Here is a 16,342-nt window from a genome sequence, read left to right as displayed (position 1 = left end):
CATAATGAGCAGCATTCTTGGCTTTAATCAGTTTTCCCATTAGTATTTCAAATGACCTTTGGCCTTCCCACATCCCCTGAGTAGGGTGGCATTGTGCTGAGCACATATTATCATTTTTATTGGCATCATTTCCAGATACTAGAAAGTCCCCTGCCAGCAAACACTGGTGACCTCTGGTTGCCTTTGAAAGTACAACCCGTTCTGAGCAGTTTCACCGAGCCCTTTCAATAAAAGTTACCTATTAAACTGAAGATACCTGTGTATATCAAACAGTGTGACTTATGTAAGAGAGAACTGCAAGTTTCAAAGCCAGTAGAAATGTTTTTAAAAGACTTGTGCCATACGTCATGTTTAGAGGAATGGCAAAGGAGGCTACAGGGAAGTAAAAGGAGGACCATGGAATCATTTACAGTCATTAACTCAAAAATTTTAAAATGTTATCAGCAAATGCTTTAAGAGCAAGCTATATAAAAATTTTGAGCAGATTAAGAATGTAATTACATGCAATTGCTCTGAAGGATTTAATAGCTACAAACACGTAAAACTGCATTTGTTAAAGTTATCTGAGGCTTATAACAATGTCGCCTTTAAAAATAATGCAAGAGGACTTCCCTGGCGTCCAGTGGTTAAGACTCTGCGCTTCCACTGCAGGGGGCAGAGGTTTCCCTGGTTGGGGAACTAAGATCCTGCATGCTGTACAATGCAGCCAAAATAATAATAATAATAATAATAATACGAAAAATGTAGTAGGTGTTAGATGATGTGAATGGGGGAGAGGGGGCCATTGAGAGGAGAGGTGGAGCCCAGCCGGAGGAGTTGGGAGAAGTCTTAGCTTTGTAAGAATCTGTCACAGTTTCATTTTGAGTCTCATCTTCTCACGCGATCATTTCTTTCTCCTTTGGCATCTCCCAATCAGCGACATTATTAGGAAACATATGTTTGGTTTTTAAAGTAAATTTATGGCAGAGTGAAAAAAATGTAAGGGTTCTATGGTACTCCCCTCACACAGGGAACAGCATAAGAGTATTTTTAAAGGAAAGGCTGGGTATCTCCAAGCCGTAGCCACTTTATTGAGAGAGACCACACAAATGTAATAAAAAGCTATATTCTGGATTCTGAGAGCTAGGTAGCATTTAAGGAATCCTGTATTATTTCAAAACAGCTGAGTTATAAGCTGTTGTAGAGAAATTCAGGAGGCTCAACAGGAAACACAAAGGGAAGGAGAAAGTGGCGATGGTCTTGCTGGAGAAACAGTCTACTGGTCCCAGTCATTTTGCAGCACAGATTTGATTTCCTGACATCCTTATCTTTGAAGTGGAAGCTACAGATGCCGGCAAGTGTGCAGCCAGAGATGGTAAAAGTTCTGGTGGGGCTTTAATCCGGTAGAATTACATCTAGGTTTACGTTAGTAAACACTCAGATTGTTGTCATGGACATGAAAGATGAATTGATTTTTATTTTTCACACCACATTTCCTTGGTACTTCTCTAAAGGAAAACAACTTCATTTATTTTTTAGGATAGGGAAATGATCTAATGATTTCATAGCTTTTTATGAGTGTGTATTATTTGTGGGTTTGCATTGTTTCAGATTTTAAGTGGCTGGCATCAGCCACAACAGTGAAGAATGAAGTTTTATGAACATCGCCTTACAGCATTGGTTCATACTGTTCCCTCAATGTATTTATTATAATAAGGGAAATAGCAGAGCTCTTTCAGGAAAGCTAGCAATTTGATCTTATAAACAGGATGTTCTATAACTGAAGATCTTAAGTGTAAAAAGTGCTGACAGATTGCTTATTTTGGAGCACCAAAATAAAATAAAAGTGTGTACTTCTGACTAATACACAATTTTTTCTTCTTTAAAAGGATGTAGGAACCAAGAAAGGCACCTTAGTGAGTTATGTGATGGCATGCAGTATTGGAAACATTACTATCCAGAATCTGAAGGATCCTGTTCAAATTAAAATCAAACATACAAGGACTCAGGTAAGGAAAAGCTACAAATAGCCATGGAACAGAGGCAGACTGTTTGATAGAATTGTGGGGCCTTTTTTAAAATACATGATTAGAAGTAACTAGTACTTTTTTTGCAGGGGACAGTTTTCCACAAAGGCGAGACCAGCTAGTCAGGTAGTGCCGTAATGTCCTGGTGAACAGTGGCGGCAGGGCAGGGGTGGGATGGGGGGAGTTAGTCTTGTCTAGGATTCAGTCATCTGAAAGAGAGTAAGAGTGAAGGAAAGAGTCACACCTTTTGAGAAACAACATATAATTACTTCAGCTGACTTAGATGCACAGTTGTGTCATTACAGGTTTTGGTTGTCTTTTTAAAGCCAGAGAATACTGAAACTAGGAAAGCAGAAGGGAAATGGGAGAAACAGAAGAGAGTTGACATTTTTGGGGAGCTTAGCAGTTGTCTAAAATCTTGGCAAATGTTGTGCTTTTTTTTTTTTTTTTTTTGCTTCATTACCCTTGCTGTCATCTGTTTATTTGATAAAATTATGTGGGGTTCTTATTGTCTTAAATGGCCCAACCACAGTTTTCCCCTGATTTATAGAGGGTCCCAGTCATGATTTGACCATTAGGCAGGCAGGAAGGCAGGCGGGAAGTGAGCTGGCTGATAAGGCCTAAGGCTTGGAACTGAAGTCTTCTAAGAATCAGCCCTGCTTTGTCACGAAAACTCTGAGACTTCCCTGTTCTACCCTTTGGCCTCCTTTGTTTCAGCTCCTTCATCTATAAAAAAAATTTTATTGTGGTAAAATATACATAACATAAAATTTACTATTTTAACCATTTTTAAGTGTATAGTTCTGTGGAATTAAATACATTCACGTTGTTCTGCAACCATCACTACACCCATCTCCAGAACTTATTCATCTTCCCCAACTGAAACTATGTCCCCATGAAACAACAACTCCCGTCGCCCCTCCCGCAACCCCTGGAAACTGCCATTCTACTGTCTCCATGAATTTGACTACTCTGGTATCTCATATAAGTGGAATCATACAGTATTTGTCCTTTTGTGATGGGCTTATTTCACTTGGTATTTTCAAGTTCCATCCATATTATAGCATGTGTCAGAATTTCCTTCCTTTTTAAGCCTGGGTAATATTCCATTGCATACACACACACACACACACACACACACACACTCACACACACACACATTTTGTTTACCCATTCATTCATTGATGGGTACTTTGGCTGTTTCCACCTTTTGGCTGTTGTGAGTAATGCTGCTGTGAGCATGGTTGTACAAATATCTGTTTGAGTCCCTGCTTTCAGTTCTTTTGGGCACATACCTAGTCATAAAGGAGAGTTTTGAAGATGAAGTGAAATTTTAGTGTAAAGAGCCTTGCTAAATGCTGAGAATTACACTTTATGATGAGACATAATTAGTAATCTGCAGGTAAATGGTAACCTGATTCCTCTGGAGTTATAGTTGATTTCCATTTGAAGTCTGTGAGAGCAAACCCCTAAACTGTCTGCCGTTCTTTGGTCATATTGCCGTGACTAATTATGACCTATTTCTTTGTGAAAACCTTAGCATTTTTACTCTTTTCCCATGTTCAAATTGTATGATTTTTTATTTCTTTGAAACACAATTTCACATGTTTGTTCTTATGTTAATACAGGCTGTGCCTCATCCCATCTGTGCCTTCTGGGATCTGAACAAAAACGGTACGTTTTAAAATATTGGCTGTCTTAATAACAACTGAATTTTCAACATTGTTAGACACCCCCGTTTTCTTTAATTCCATCCCAAATCAGAGTGAGTCACAATGTAAGTTTGAGGGCAACTGAGCTGCAAAATTTAGTTTAGGTAGCTTGGGAAGTGAATTCTAATTTCTGTAACTTTTCCTTCATTGCAAGAAGAAATAGGCAGACTTGACTTTTGTTTTAAACAAACCACCTCTGATTTCAGTTATTTATAAACTATAGCTTACGTTTTTATTGCTACTTCTAGATGAATGTCAATGTACATTTGACCACATTCTTCTAGGACACTTCTGAGGAGGGTATTTGATGTGCACAAGGCCTGCAATTTCAAATCCAGCTTCCAGACCACAGATTATGGGGGGAAATCATATTAGGGGATTGTAACTATAGGATTGGTTATAATGGATGCATGTTACTTGAAAGAATTGAACTGCCTCCAGAATGACATTTGACAGTCAAGAGAGAAAGGCAGAATTAAGGGTAATCACTAGGTGTGAAGTATGGAGATGTCTGTGAAGGGAAGGGAAGTGGCAAAACCGCCCACCTCTGCCCTATAAGCGTCACCTTCCCTTGGGGTTCCCCAGTGGGATTATGGTGGCCCAATCAAACAAGCGCCAGTGTCCCAAACCTCTTTTTTTGATACTCCAGTCTTAGCTGGGAAGTTTTTCTTGTTGTTTGGTTTCTAGTTGCAGTTTTGAGAAGATCCTAATTTACTAGCTACATAGTTACAAATGATATCACCTTGTAGTCTTAAAATACCCTTCAAATATATGAGTTGTCCATATTCCATAGCATACCGTAAAAGTCAGATAAGATGTGTTAAAGGCATTTGTAGTAAGTTGTCTCTGTGCGTGACTGCTTTGTACATAAGAGCATGTTCCAAGGAAGCTGACCTCCTTTGTTCTCATGTCTTCACAGAGATATAGATTGACCAAGGGGGTAAAAACTTGTGCTGATCTCTAGAGACTTTGTTAGTATATAACATATTTGAAAAGGGATATTCTTTTTATGGAAGTTGACTTTAAAATATATTAAATAAATAAATTATATATCAATTCATATATTAATATATTTATGTTCAATATATATTTATATTACATATAATCTATTATATAAATATACTTAAATAAGTAAAATACATGTTGAAATATTAACATGTATTAAAATGTAAAAACTGAATTTTTCGCAGACCCCTGAAGCACTTCAGTAGAACACAGTTGAAAACCACCACCTAACCTCTGACTGCCCACCTAGCACTAACATTCTAGGATCCCAGGAATCGAAATTCTTCTGTGTATTAGCAGCTTTCAAGATAGTATCCATTTTACAGATAAACTGCAAAGCAGAAGGGTCTGAGGCATATTTCCCCAAGGGAAAAAGCTCATCCATTACAGAGAAGGGACTGACCTGCTGTTATTTTCACACTGTTTGTTGACTTCCTCCTACAGAAGGTTCTGGATTTTGGAACACTTCAGGATGTGTCGCACACAAAGATTCAGACGCCAGCGAGACGGTCTGCCTGTGTAACCACCTGACCCACTTTGGGATTCTGATGGTAGGGGAGGAACATCTAAACACATTTTGAAATGACATAATTTTGGAAGGCATATTTCTTTTTGTGAGTCCACCTTTTTAGATTATGTGTTTGGGGAAATTTTCTTCCTGATAATTTTCATGTGTATCCTGAATCTTGATTCTTGATGAAGAATCTGTTGAGAGAGATCATATGTTTAAAAAGTGCAAGATAAGTATAGAGAAGAATCTTACTGGTTTTTTTTCCTTTGGCTTTAACAGTAATGATAAATAATCCCAGAAACAAGAAAATCACCATGAAACCCTTGAATTAAGAGAGAAACAGAGTTAGGGAGATGGAGAGAGAGGGAGGGAGGGAGAGACAGAAAAGTTAAAGAGGAAGAAAATGTCGGGTTTTACTAACATGGAAGGGTGCTATGAAAAATTTCATCAAAAATTTTCTTTCTTATAATATGTTATCACTTGTATGTTTGAATGTTACTTTGTACCAGGTACTGTGCTTGGTGATCCAATTGTTACCCCCAAATGACTGCAGTCCCTCTCTAGAGATCACAGCCTGTTAGGCTAGACTAGTGACTAGGATAGCACAGAGGCTTCAAGCCTGCAATGGAGATGATGGGTGTTACGTTTCACTCACCACTAGGCCTTCATATCATTCTTTCCTTTCTTTCTTCCTGCTTTCTTTCCCTTGGCCCTAGTTTTATCTCATTAGCCAGCCTGTTCTACAGTTTTAAGCAGAGATTAGATTGCGTTGATATGTTTTTTCAGCCCACCAAATTTTCAAGAGCCACCTTACAACCAGCAACTTGTGCGACGGCATCCACAGACTTACACCTTTACCTTATAACCTGATACGCTTGTGTGTCTGCAGACACTTTCCTGGTGCGAAGTACACCCTCCAGATCATAACAGAGCCATTGTTTCTGTATAGCTTCCATAAGCGTGATCAAACCAAATTTATTTTTTAGTTGGAAATGGGAGTAATGTGTACCGAGGCAATAAAGCTTTTCGAATTCGAATCAGAGACATCAAGATATGTTTATCCCGTCCCTTAAATCTTACAGCTACTTCCTGTGGGACTGGAAGGAAGCAGCGAGGAACTGTGGGATGCAGTGATTGGCTCATGGATCTACCTGGCCTATGTAAATGGCCATTGTCATATAGCAACCGTGCACGTTGTAATTTTCCTGACAATCCAGTACTTAAAGCTCTGAGGGATAAGACCAAGTCATTTAAAAAGAGGACAGTCATACAAATACTGCGTGATTCTTCTTATTTGAGGCATTTAAAATAGTCAAAGATATAGAAGTAAACAATAGAACGATGGTTACCAGGGGATGGGGGGAGGGATATATGGGGAGTTGTTTAATGAGTATATAAAGTTACAGTTATACAAGGGGAGTAAGTTCCAGAGATCTGCTATATAAAATAGTTAATAATACGGTATTGTAGACTTAAAAATTTGTTAGGAGGGTAGATTTCACGTTAAGTGTTCTTACCTCAGAAACAAAATTAAATGAAAAAGGAACACAAGAAACTTGTGGAGGCGATGGATATAGTTATTACCTGGATTGTGATGATGTTAACACAAGTGTATACATAAGTTCAAACTCACCAAATTGTATACATTAATTATGTGCAATTGTTTCTTTACCAATTATATATCAATAAAGCTGGGGAAAAAAAACAGTAAAAAAAAAAAAAGAGGACAGTCATAAAAAACAGCTTAACTTTCCCAAAATATAAATGTTTTCATTTACTGCCAGACCATGAAAATGAACAATTAAACTATAGCATGTTTTCCCTAAGTAATTAAAAATAAAACCCTCAGTTTTCTTCCATATTCTCTTTTTTCTGAAAAGTGACAGCATCATTCTTTCATAAAACGCTTGTTTTGCATCATTAATCTTTCAGGTATGTAAGCTTTAGCTTAATTCATTGAATTATTTCAACTGCATGTGTGTTTGAGCATGATTGTGTGTGTTGTAAGTCTAATATTAGATAAATAGAAACAGTAACACAGTCACTATTCAGAGATGACCTATAAGTAACCAAGGTTTGGCTTCCTGTTACTTTGAATGGTTAGTTTTTCCAAATATTGTTTAAATGTTGTTATGAGTTTGTAATTATATATTACTCTTTCTGTTGTCATTTGATTAAATAATTAGTTTTACAGGTATATGGATATGTGCATTTTTCAGTGCTATTTTTCCATTTTCCACTGCGGCTGCTTTTATAAGATTCTAAACTTCTGGAAGAAAAACTTCCCAGAATTCATCTTTTCTGGTGATGTGCCCATATCCTTTCAGCTTTTCCAGATCACCACAACCTTGTTAAGAGTCTTTCTTGATGTATAAACTCTGTATTCACTTGTGTAAGATATTCCCAGAGTCTACCTTGCCCCATGACACATTCACCATATGAGAAATTTGAAAACATACCCCAGATTCATAATTATATCTTCTAATCTACAAATGTATGAACAATTTCATATCCTCTGCTACATTTATTTGTAGTAAAGCTGATTTTCATATTTTTAACATTAGTACATTCTCATGTTGGCTAAATCAGAGGAATCAATATTTTCATATTCTTCATTCTCTAAAAGTATAAAACAGCATGAGAACTGTGTGTAAATGTATAACCGTGAACAGCATTATTTTTTTCAATTTACATTTTAAATTGTGGCTTTAATTGTGACTTGCAAGTATACTGCCTCATCTAAATGGGAGCCGTAGGTTTTTCAAGAGGCAATGACAAGCCCTTTGGAGGTTCCCAAGATATTTCTCTGACCTCGTCAAATCCTGGAATAACCGAAATGTTGGTCGGGGTAAAAGCTACCAGTGAGTCAAGTGGCACTGACTCAAACCCCATCCCGTGTGCTGTGGGAGTCCCACTTCCTCCCAGTGTTTTCAGGGATTCCCGGGAGAGGAGGATAGGGACGGTCCTCTCTGACCTGAGTCACTGCGCCCACTGAATTCCATCACTTTGTGCATTTCTTGGTGTTACAGGGAACCTGTTACCAGCTCCTCCCTGCCTCAGCCAAACCTGGAACTGAGCCCCGTCTCATGAGTTCACACACGTACACTCATACAGATACCACTTCCTGGAGGTCTTTGTTTCAGTAGCAGATTTTATTGACATTTTGGTTAAAAGTAAAGAAAGTTAACATTATAGAACTTATAACACAAACTTTTTTTCGTAGTTTAAGACCTAAAAGTTTAAACCAGATATTCCTTTTGGAATATGTCCCTTCTCCAAGAAGGCTCCGTTTTCAAACATCTGCATAATGGAGATGCCTTTCTCTTCCAACCAAGGCTTGCGTGGTTGGTCTTCATTCAAGATTTATCCCTAACCCAATTCTACATTTAAGGAAGAAAAGAAAGATTTTCCTACCAGGCCTGGACTTTGCAAGTCTGCCTCCCTCTGCACAGTGAAATTAAAATTAAGGCTTCGTATTCACATGCTATAAAATGTTGACTTTTTCCCCTCACAGCCACCCCTAACACTTTTGAGTGGCACCCTTTCAGGTCTATAGGTATCAAAAAACTATGACCCCCAAACTCTTGGTGGCTTCTCATTTATGAAAAAAAATAAAATAAAAAAAAAACAGAGACCACCCCACCTGATACATACCTAGCTCTGAAATGACCACAGTAAGAGCCTCAGCACTCTTCTCTGACTGGGCAGCCACACATCAGCGCCAGCCTCTGGCTGTCTCGGCTGAGCCCCTCCCTACCAATCAAAGAACCCAGGGCCCACCTAAAGGCTTGGTCACGGGGCCATGGTGGCCTCCATTTTCACTTGTGTCCCTAGCCTTGCAAACGATAGGAAGGGTCTGGTCGTTTATTATGCATGACAATGACCTCCTCTCCAGTTTGTTAGGGCCCCAGTGGTTTTGCTCTTCTAGTTATACTGATGTGCAAAGAGCTTGGGTAACAGGGTAATGATAAAAAAAAAATGTGCAACTCTCTCAAATAATGCTACATTTTTGTTTCACGGAGTGATCCACAAGAGTGCGATAAACGGAAATTCCAGTACAGGCATATCTCAAAGATTTTTTTGTGGGTTCAGTTCCAGACCACTGCAATAAAGCAAATATTGAGAGAAAATGAGTCACACGAATTTTGGGGTTTCCCAGTGCATATAAAAGTATGTTTATACTATACTATAGTCTGTTAATGTGCAATAGCAATTATCTCTAAAAAAGCAATGTAGATACCTTAATTAAAAAATTTTTATTGCTCTAAAAAATGCTAACCATCATCTGAGCTTCAGTGAATCATAGCAGTAACATCAAAGGTCACTGATCACAGGTCACCATAACAAATATAATAATAATAAAAAGTTTGAAATATTGTGAAAATTACCAAAGTATGACACAGAGACCCAAAGTGAGCAGATGCTGTTAGAAAAATGGCTTGACTCAGAGTTGCCACAAACCTTCAGTTTGTAAAAAATGCAGTATCTGCGAAGTACAGTGAAGGGAAGCACAATAAAACGAGGTACGCATGTCCTGATTTACACTGTTGTTTTTAGCCCCTAAGATTGAGCTGAGATTCTAAGGGCCATCAGTGACCTTTCTAATACAACAAAACGCCGTTTTCATGAAAAGAGAGATTCTTACAACTGCTTCTCATGTTTTTGGTAGGACCTTCAAGGAACTGCCTCACAGTTGGATTCAAAAAACACTAAAGTTCTCACCTTCATTACCAATATTGGGTGTGGAATATCTGCTATTTTTTCAGCAGCTACCCTCCTGACATATGTTGCTTTTGAGTAAGTATTTGTTTTTTCTGTCTGCCAAGTCCAGAGCTAACTGTCCCAGAATGTGAATAAGAGAATTGCCTCAGCTTTTAAAAACACATATACACTTTGTGAATCACGCACAGTGGTTCAGTTTTAATGTTCAGATTTCTTGTAAGATATATCACGAATTTCCCACCTTTAGAATCTTAAGTTATAGTTACTATATTTCTATTTAAAATGTATTTAAGCCTGTTAGAGATGATTAGCATTTAAGTAAATAACAATTGTATGAAATGCTTTTTACATGGTAAAAGATGAAAACATTTGCTTCACAAATCTTATAAAATTGGTTTTGAAACAGGAAATTTTTTTTAAAAAAGGATCCTGACCTTATTAAAAATCAAGAAACTTCAACAAATTTTAGGGAAATTGCTTTTCAACAAAGATATCATTTTTTGTAAATCTAAAATTTTTCCTGGATTAAAAAAATCAGTCTGGGCTTCCCTGGTGGCGCAGTGGTTGAGAGTTCGCCTGCCAATGCAGGGGACACGGCTTCGTGCCCCGGTCCAGGAAGATCCCACATGCCGCGGAGCAACTGGGCCCATGAGCCATGGCCGCTGAGCCTGCGCGTCCGGAGCCTGTGCTCTGCAACGGGAGAGACCACAACACTGAAAGGCCCGCGTACCGCAAAAACAAAACAAAACAAAACAAAAAAAAATCAATCTGTTGTAACCAAGCAGAAATTTTGGAAACAGTTTTGAAATAAAATTAGTGTTTAAAAAAGTCTTTATAATTTGCTAAATACTCCTATATCTTTAGCCCTCCTCCTAGTGGAACCATGTCATAAAGATGGTACTACCTAGGGTATTGCAGAGCTGTATAAGATACGAATTTACTGCCTGTGCTTAGAAGATTTATTTACAATATTATTCTCATATATCTTTCTTTTGTCCTTTATAAGAAAATTACGAAGGGATTATCCCTCCAAAATCTTGATGAATCTGAGTACAGCCCTGCTGTTCCTGAATCTCCTCTTCCTCCTGGATGGCTGGATCACCTCGTTTCATGTGGATGGACTTTGCACGGCCATTGCAGCCCTGCTGCATTTCTTCCTTCTAGCTACCTTTACGTGGATGGGGCTAGAAGCGATTCATATGTACATTGCTCTGGTTAAAGTATTTAACACTTACATTCGCCGATACATACTGAAATTCTGCATCATTGGCTGGGGTAAGCCTCCTAAATTTTGTTTTCTTTTTGTCTATCATGGAAATCACTAGGTTCTCATAGGAAAATCCTATTTTGAAAGAATAGCACTGCTAAAAGAAACTTCAAAATTGTGAATGATGTGGATGTGATATACATAACCTAAGGAAGGGGCTTCCTCAGAACGGTGTTTTTAAAAACTGTTCAACATTCCTCACTAAAGTCAGGAGTAAAGGGAAAAAACCCTTGCTCTCCTGAGTCACCACCACCTTATTTCCTGTGTCCAGAGCCAGCCCACGCAAGTCTGAAGAGGCAGCTGGCAGACAGTGGTGCATTTCTATTATATTTCAAAATAGAAAGGCCAGCTCAGACTCCTAACTCCACTCGCCCTAAACACATGCCCATGTCTTGGAAACCTGAGCAAGAAGGTTATTTTTGTGTGTGCAACCAGAATACTGACAGAATTCTTGCTTTGAGCTTCTTACCATGATTCCTCAGCCACACATGGACAGCTGTGTTAGCCTGTTTGCAGTCTTCTAATTGGGCTCCTTTATCTGGGTTTTGTATTGGGCCAGGCATTTTCGAGCTTTCTCACAAATCTCTTTTTCAGATAGCCATGTAGAAATGAGATGTTTCCAAGGTGTTTAGTACCACCTTAGGAGACAACAAAAGCACCTTTCAGGGAATTCAGGTGGTGTAGCGTTTCCCCACTGAAATATACATGGAAATACTATATTGGTCCTTCTGAGAGAAAAGACTATAAAGACTTTATGTCCCCATTGTTTTCCCCCCAACTTTTTCTAAAGACTTTTCTTTCTATAGAAAGGGGCAAAATGAAGCTGTAGTTACCTTCTTACCTGAACTCAGGCAGTCTGACAGGTGTCATTAATGAAACTACGTTTTCTGGTGCAGCATACAGTATAAATCAGGTCCTGGTACTCTAGTGGGTACCAGTAAGCAAACAGAATATTTAAATATCTGTCATTTAAGAGTAGGTTTAGATTGTTTCTAATTAAAGTTGGATGTTTCACACCACAAAAGGGATTTTATTGTTGTTTTTAACCAAGTTGCCTGTTCTAAGAAATTTGATTCTATGATATGCAGTGTTTTCTTTCTTTTTTTCCCCTTGCCATTATCAGTCTTATAAAGCAGTCTACAGATGCTTCAGAAAAGTTGTTTCTATCATGGTCTTGTTATAACAGGTCTGCCTGCCTTAGTTGTGTCCATTGTTCTAGCAAGCAGAAACCAAAATGAAGTTTATGGAAAAGAGAGTTATGGAAAAGAACAAGGTGATGAATTGTAAGTAATAAAAGCTTGTTGGGAATTTATTTGTGATGAGTATATATCCTCTGTTTGCTGAAGTTTAGTGTGAGTTTCCATCCCAATAGTGAGTGAGCTTCTATTTTGGAAGGTTAAAGTGTACTTGCATGTCTTTGCCAAGGTCTCTGCTACACCACAGATGAATTCAGTTGAATGCTCTGAACTGTGTGAGCTGCTTTTCCATATTAATGTTGTGCTTTCTCATCGGGGGGAATTCAGAAGAAGTGTAAGATACTATCTTCTAGACACAGAAGACCTATTCTATCTGAGGAGATTCTGTAATACTCCCACCTCCTTAAACCACACACATCTTCGAGAGAGTTAAGTAGCAGCATCGGACAGTGAAGGATTCAGTGCCAATATGAGTGTTGTGTGGAAGTGGAGAGAGTGGATCTTGAATAATTTGGAAATTTCCCTTCAGGCTGTGAGATCACTGAAGCTAAGGTTTTTAAACTCTTCAGTTTTGGCAATTAGTTCTCTTGTATTTTATGTAGTACATGGTACTCAATATTATTATTTGTTGATTGAATGAATTACTGAATGAATAAAGAGTTTATTCCAGACTGTGATGCCACATTTCTGTGCACATTTCATGGATGGATAAAAATTTTATATCCAGTCAGTATCCAATCCTGTTCCATTCCTCCTGGCCTTCCCGTTTATATTTCCAAAGTAGCAGTCCAAAGCCCCCACGAGAACTAGTCGGAAATAAAGGATCTAGGTCAGGAATTTCGGATTCTAGGGGAACTTCCATATGGAAAGAAAGATTAGCTCCAGGGACAAGCAGTGTCATTTGGGGGACCTTTAAAATAAGATATATTAAAAGTAGAAGTCAATACATATGTTCTAAATAAGGGAACTTAAAAAGTATGTGAGTCAACTCTTATAGAACTTTAAAGTACGACTTATTAAGTTGTTGTGCCAGCAACAACTTTCATTAATTGAGCATTTACTATATGCCAGGAATCAGGTTATAGGACTCAAAGATGTTCAAGACAGCTTTTGCCTTTGTGAAGGTTGTGTTCCACGGTGAAAGACACAACCAAAATGATGACCACTTACATTCGAATTTTAAGATTAATTTAATTGTCTTAAATAATTCTTCTAATATTTTTTGGTACCTAAGAACTTCCATAGTATTAGTTAGGCACTGGGGCATCCACAAATTGCAGTATTTTAATTTTACTCTTAGTTCCCTTTAAAATTACTTTCATCTATTTTCCAATCTATATCATTCTGAATATCAAGTGTATCCTTCCTGATCTCATAAGGATGTTATGATTGATGTAAGCCTTTTAATTGTGTATGAGAAGTGTCAGCATAAGAATATCAGCGTTCTACAATAAGGTCTTGCCTCAACTAAGCCAATTATATTAATAGGAATTATTTTGTCCACAGTAATGGAATCCACAATTGCGTGTGTCTTAAATAAGTAGGAGTTACTCTTCTCACATGATAAGACATGATAAGATTTGGAAGAAGGCAACAACTGGCATTAATTTTGTGGCTGAAAATGTTAGGACCAGCAATTCTACAGCTCTCTTGGCCTTTCTTTCCTCTATATAAGATGATGACTACAGCTGCAGAGCTTGCATTCATGTTTGAAGCAGAAAGAAGGAATAAGGGCTTTGCCAGCTGAGTCTGTCAAGAATAGGTGTAAAAAATCCTTAGCAGACTCTGCTTCCATTATCATTTTGTAGAACCATGTCCACATGGCCCTCCTTTAACTACAACGGAGACCGAGAAAGTTTCCCACCTTCAGGAGTGCAGGCGCACTGGTTTGGGGTGAGCCAAACAGAGTGTCTTCATGCCAAGTCAGAGTTCAGGAGACCACCTTGTTTTCTTAACTGTTGACTTAAATAACTAGGTATTAAGAGGATGACTATCCAAAACAAAGCAAAAAACAAAAACAAATCTATGTAAACATTGAGGAAGAAACTGAGGCCCAAGAAAATGAAGTGACATTCTAAAGGCATTTGAGGAAGGCCCAGCTATGAAATCTGCAGAAGCCCAAACTTAGCCAGGAGGAGTCTTAGGTAAACAGGGCGTGATGATAAATCTCGTTCTTTCTTGTCTCTTCTCCTTTAAGCTGTTGGATTAAAGATCCTGTCATATTTTATGTGACCTGTGCCGGGTATTTTGGACTCATGTTTTTCCTGAATGTCGCCATGTTCATTGTGGTGATGGTGCAGATCTGCGGGAGGAATGGCAAAAGGAGCAGCCGGACGCTACGCGAGGAGGTTCTAAGGAACCTGCGCAGTGTGGTCAGCCTGACGTTTCTACTGGGCATGACGTGGGGGTTTGCTTTCTTTGCCTGGGGACCTTTGAATGTCCCTTTCATGTACCTTTTCTCCATCTTCAATTCTTTACAAGGTAAGATAAATGGTAACCGCACCATTTTCCCTTTCTAATTTTACCATATTTGCAAAGAGCTTCACTGTTGGACAGATGCCATGCTAAGAGTCTAAGTCACTATCCCAAGTGCTGAGCACAGTTCCAGGCACAGGGTGGGTACTCGTGAAAAAGACCTTGAATGGAGAGAAGAGGTAGAACATCAGTTTGTTTATTTGTTTTCAGTGATATATATACCAAGCACCTAGAACTATGCCTGGAATATAGTAGGTGCTCAATAAATATATGTTGTTGCATGAGTGGATATAGGCAAGGAGGTGCCCAATGGGAGGTGTAAAGAGAGGCACAGATGAAGTTTGCTTTCTTTACAGTTTTGCTGAGTGTTGGTGTTCTCCATGGAACCATGTGGGTGTAGTGCTCTTGGCCAGAAGAATCTTTAGACTCTGTGCAGGGACAGAGCAATTCAATTTGATTCCTTGGTTCCTTGGATTTCAGAAAAAATACCAACAATCTAGTTCAGAAATGCTTATTTCTTCATAAGATATGGCAGTCAATTCAACAATCTAACAAATGGCTTGCTCTGTTCAGAAATACAAGGCTTCCTTCAAGGAGCTTACTGTCATGCTTCAGATTCCGTAACACTTACCCTAGTGTACTGTAGGATGAATTTAACTTAAAAAAAATTTTTTTTATTGAAGTATAATTGATTTACAGTGTTGTGCCTATCTCTGCTGCACAGCAAAGTGACTCAGTTATCCACATACAGACATTCTTCTTTTTAATATTCTTTTCCATTATGATTTATCCAAGAGATTGGATATACAGTAGGACCTTGTTATTTATCCATTCTAAATGTAATAGTTTGCATCTGCCACCCCCAAATTCCCAGTCCATCCCTCTCCCTCCCCACTCTCCCCTTTGGCAACCAAAAGTCTGATCCCTATGTCTGTGAGTCAGTTTCTGTTTTGTAGGTAGGTTCATTTGTGTCGTGTTTGAAATTCCACGTGTAGGTGATATCATATGGTTTTTGTCTTTCTCTTTCTGACTTACTTCACATGGTATGATAATCTCTAGTTGCATTCATGTTGCTAAAAATGGCATTATTTCGTTCTTTTTTATGGCTGAGTAGTATTCCATTGTGTATATGTGCCACATCTTCTTTATCCATTCCTCTGTTGATGGACATTTAGGTTGTTTCCATGTTTTGGCTATTGTGAATAGTGCTGCTATGAACATAGGAGTGCATGTATCTTCTTGAATTATAGTTTTGTCCGGGTATATGCCCAGGAGTGGCATTGCTGGATCATATGGTAATTTTATTTTCAGTTTTCTGAGGAACCTCCATACTGTTTTCCATAGTGGCTGCACCAACTTACATTCCCACCAACAGCATAGGAGGGTTCCCTTTTAGGATGAATTTAACTTTTAAGCTTAATTGAACATAAAGTATTTTTTTGAAAACT

General features: G+C 38.4%; 1 protein-coding gene across 6 annotated transcripts in view; it reads left to right on the top strand.

The window, feature by feature from the left end:
- Positions 1–16,342, top strand: part of ADGRG6 (adhesion G protein-coupled receptor G6) — a 136,962-nt gene that overhangs the window by 100,884 nt on the left and 19,736 nt on the right. For all 6 annotated transcript variants that reach the window (XM_067701919.1, XM_067701914.1, XM_067701916.1 and 3 more), the window contains 7 exons: positions 1,869–1,988; positions 3,635–3,680; positions 5,168–5,274; positions 9,904–10,031; positions 10,963–11,231; positions 12,410–12,506; positions 14,617–14,900. In XM_067701919.1, the coding sequence (XP_067558020.1) occupies positions 1,869–1,988; positions 3,635–3,680; positions 5,168–5,274; positions 9,904–10,031; positions 10,963–11,231; positions 12,410–12,506; positions 14,617–14,900 (1,051 nt within the window). The remainder of the gene's footprint in view (positions 1–1,868; positions 1,989–3,634; positions 3,681–5,167; positions 5,275–9,903; positions 10,032–10,962; positions 11,232–12,409; positions 12,507–14,616; positions 14,901–16,342) is intronic.

Source organism: Pseudorca crassidens, chromosome 13, assembly GCF_039906515.1.
Source record: "Pseudorca crassidens isolate mPseCra1 chromosome 13, mPseCra1.hap1, whole genome shotgun sequence".
In the NCBI taxonomy this organism is placed as follows: domain Eukaryota; kingdom Metazoa; phylum Chordata; class Mammalia; order Artiodactyla; family Delphinidae; genus Pseudorca; species Pseudorca crassidens.
Note: the sequence above shows the minus strand (reverse complement) of the source record. Positions and strands in the feature narration are given on the sequence as shown.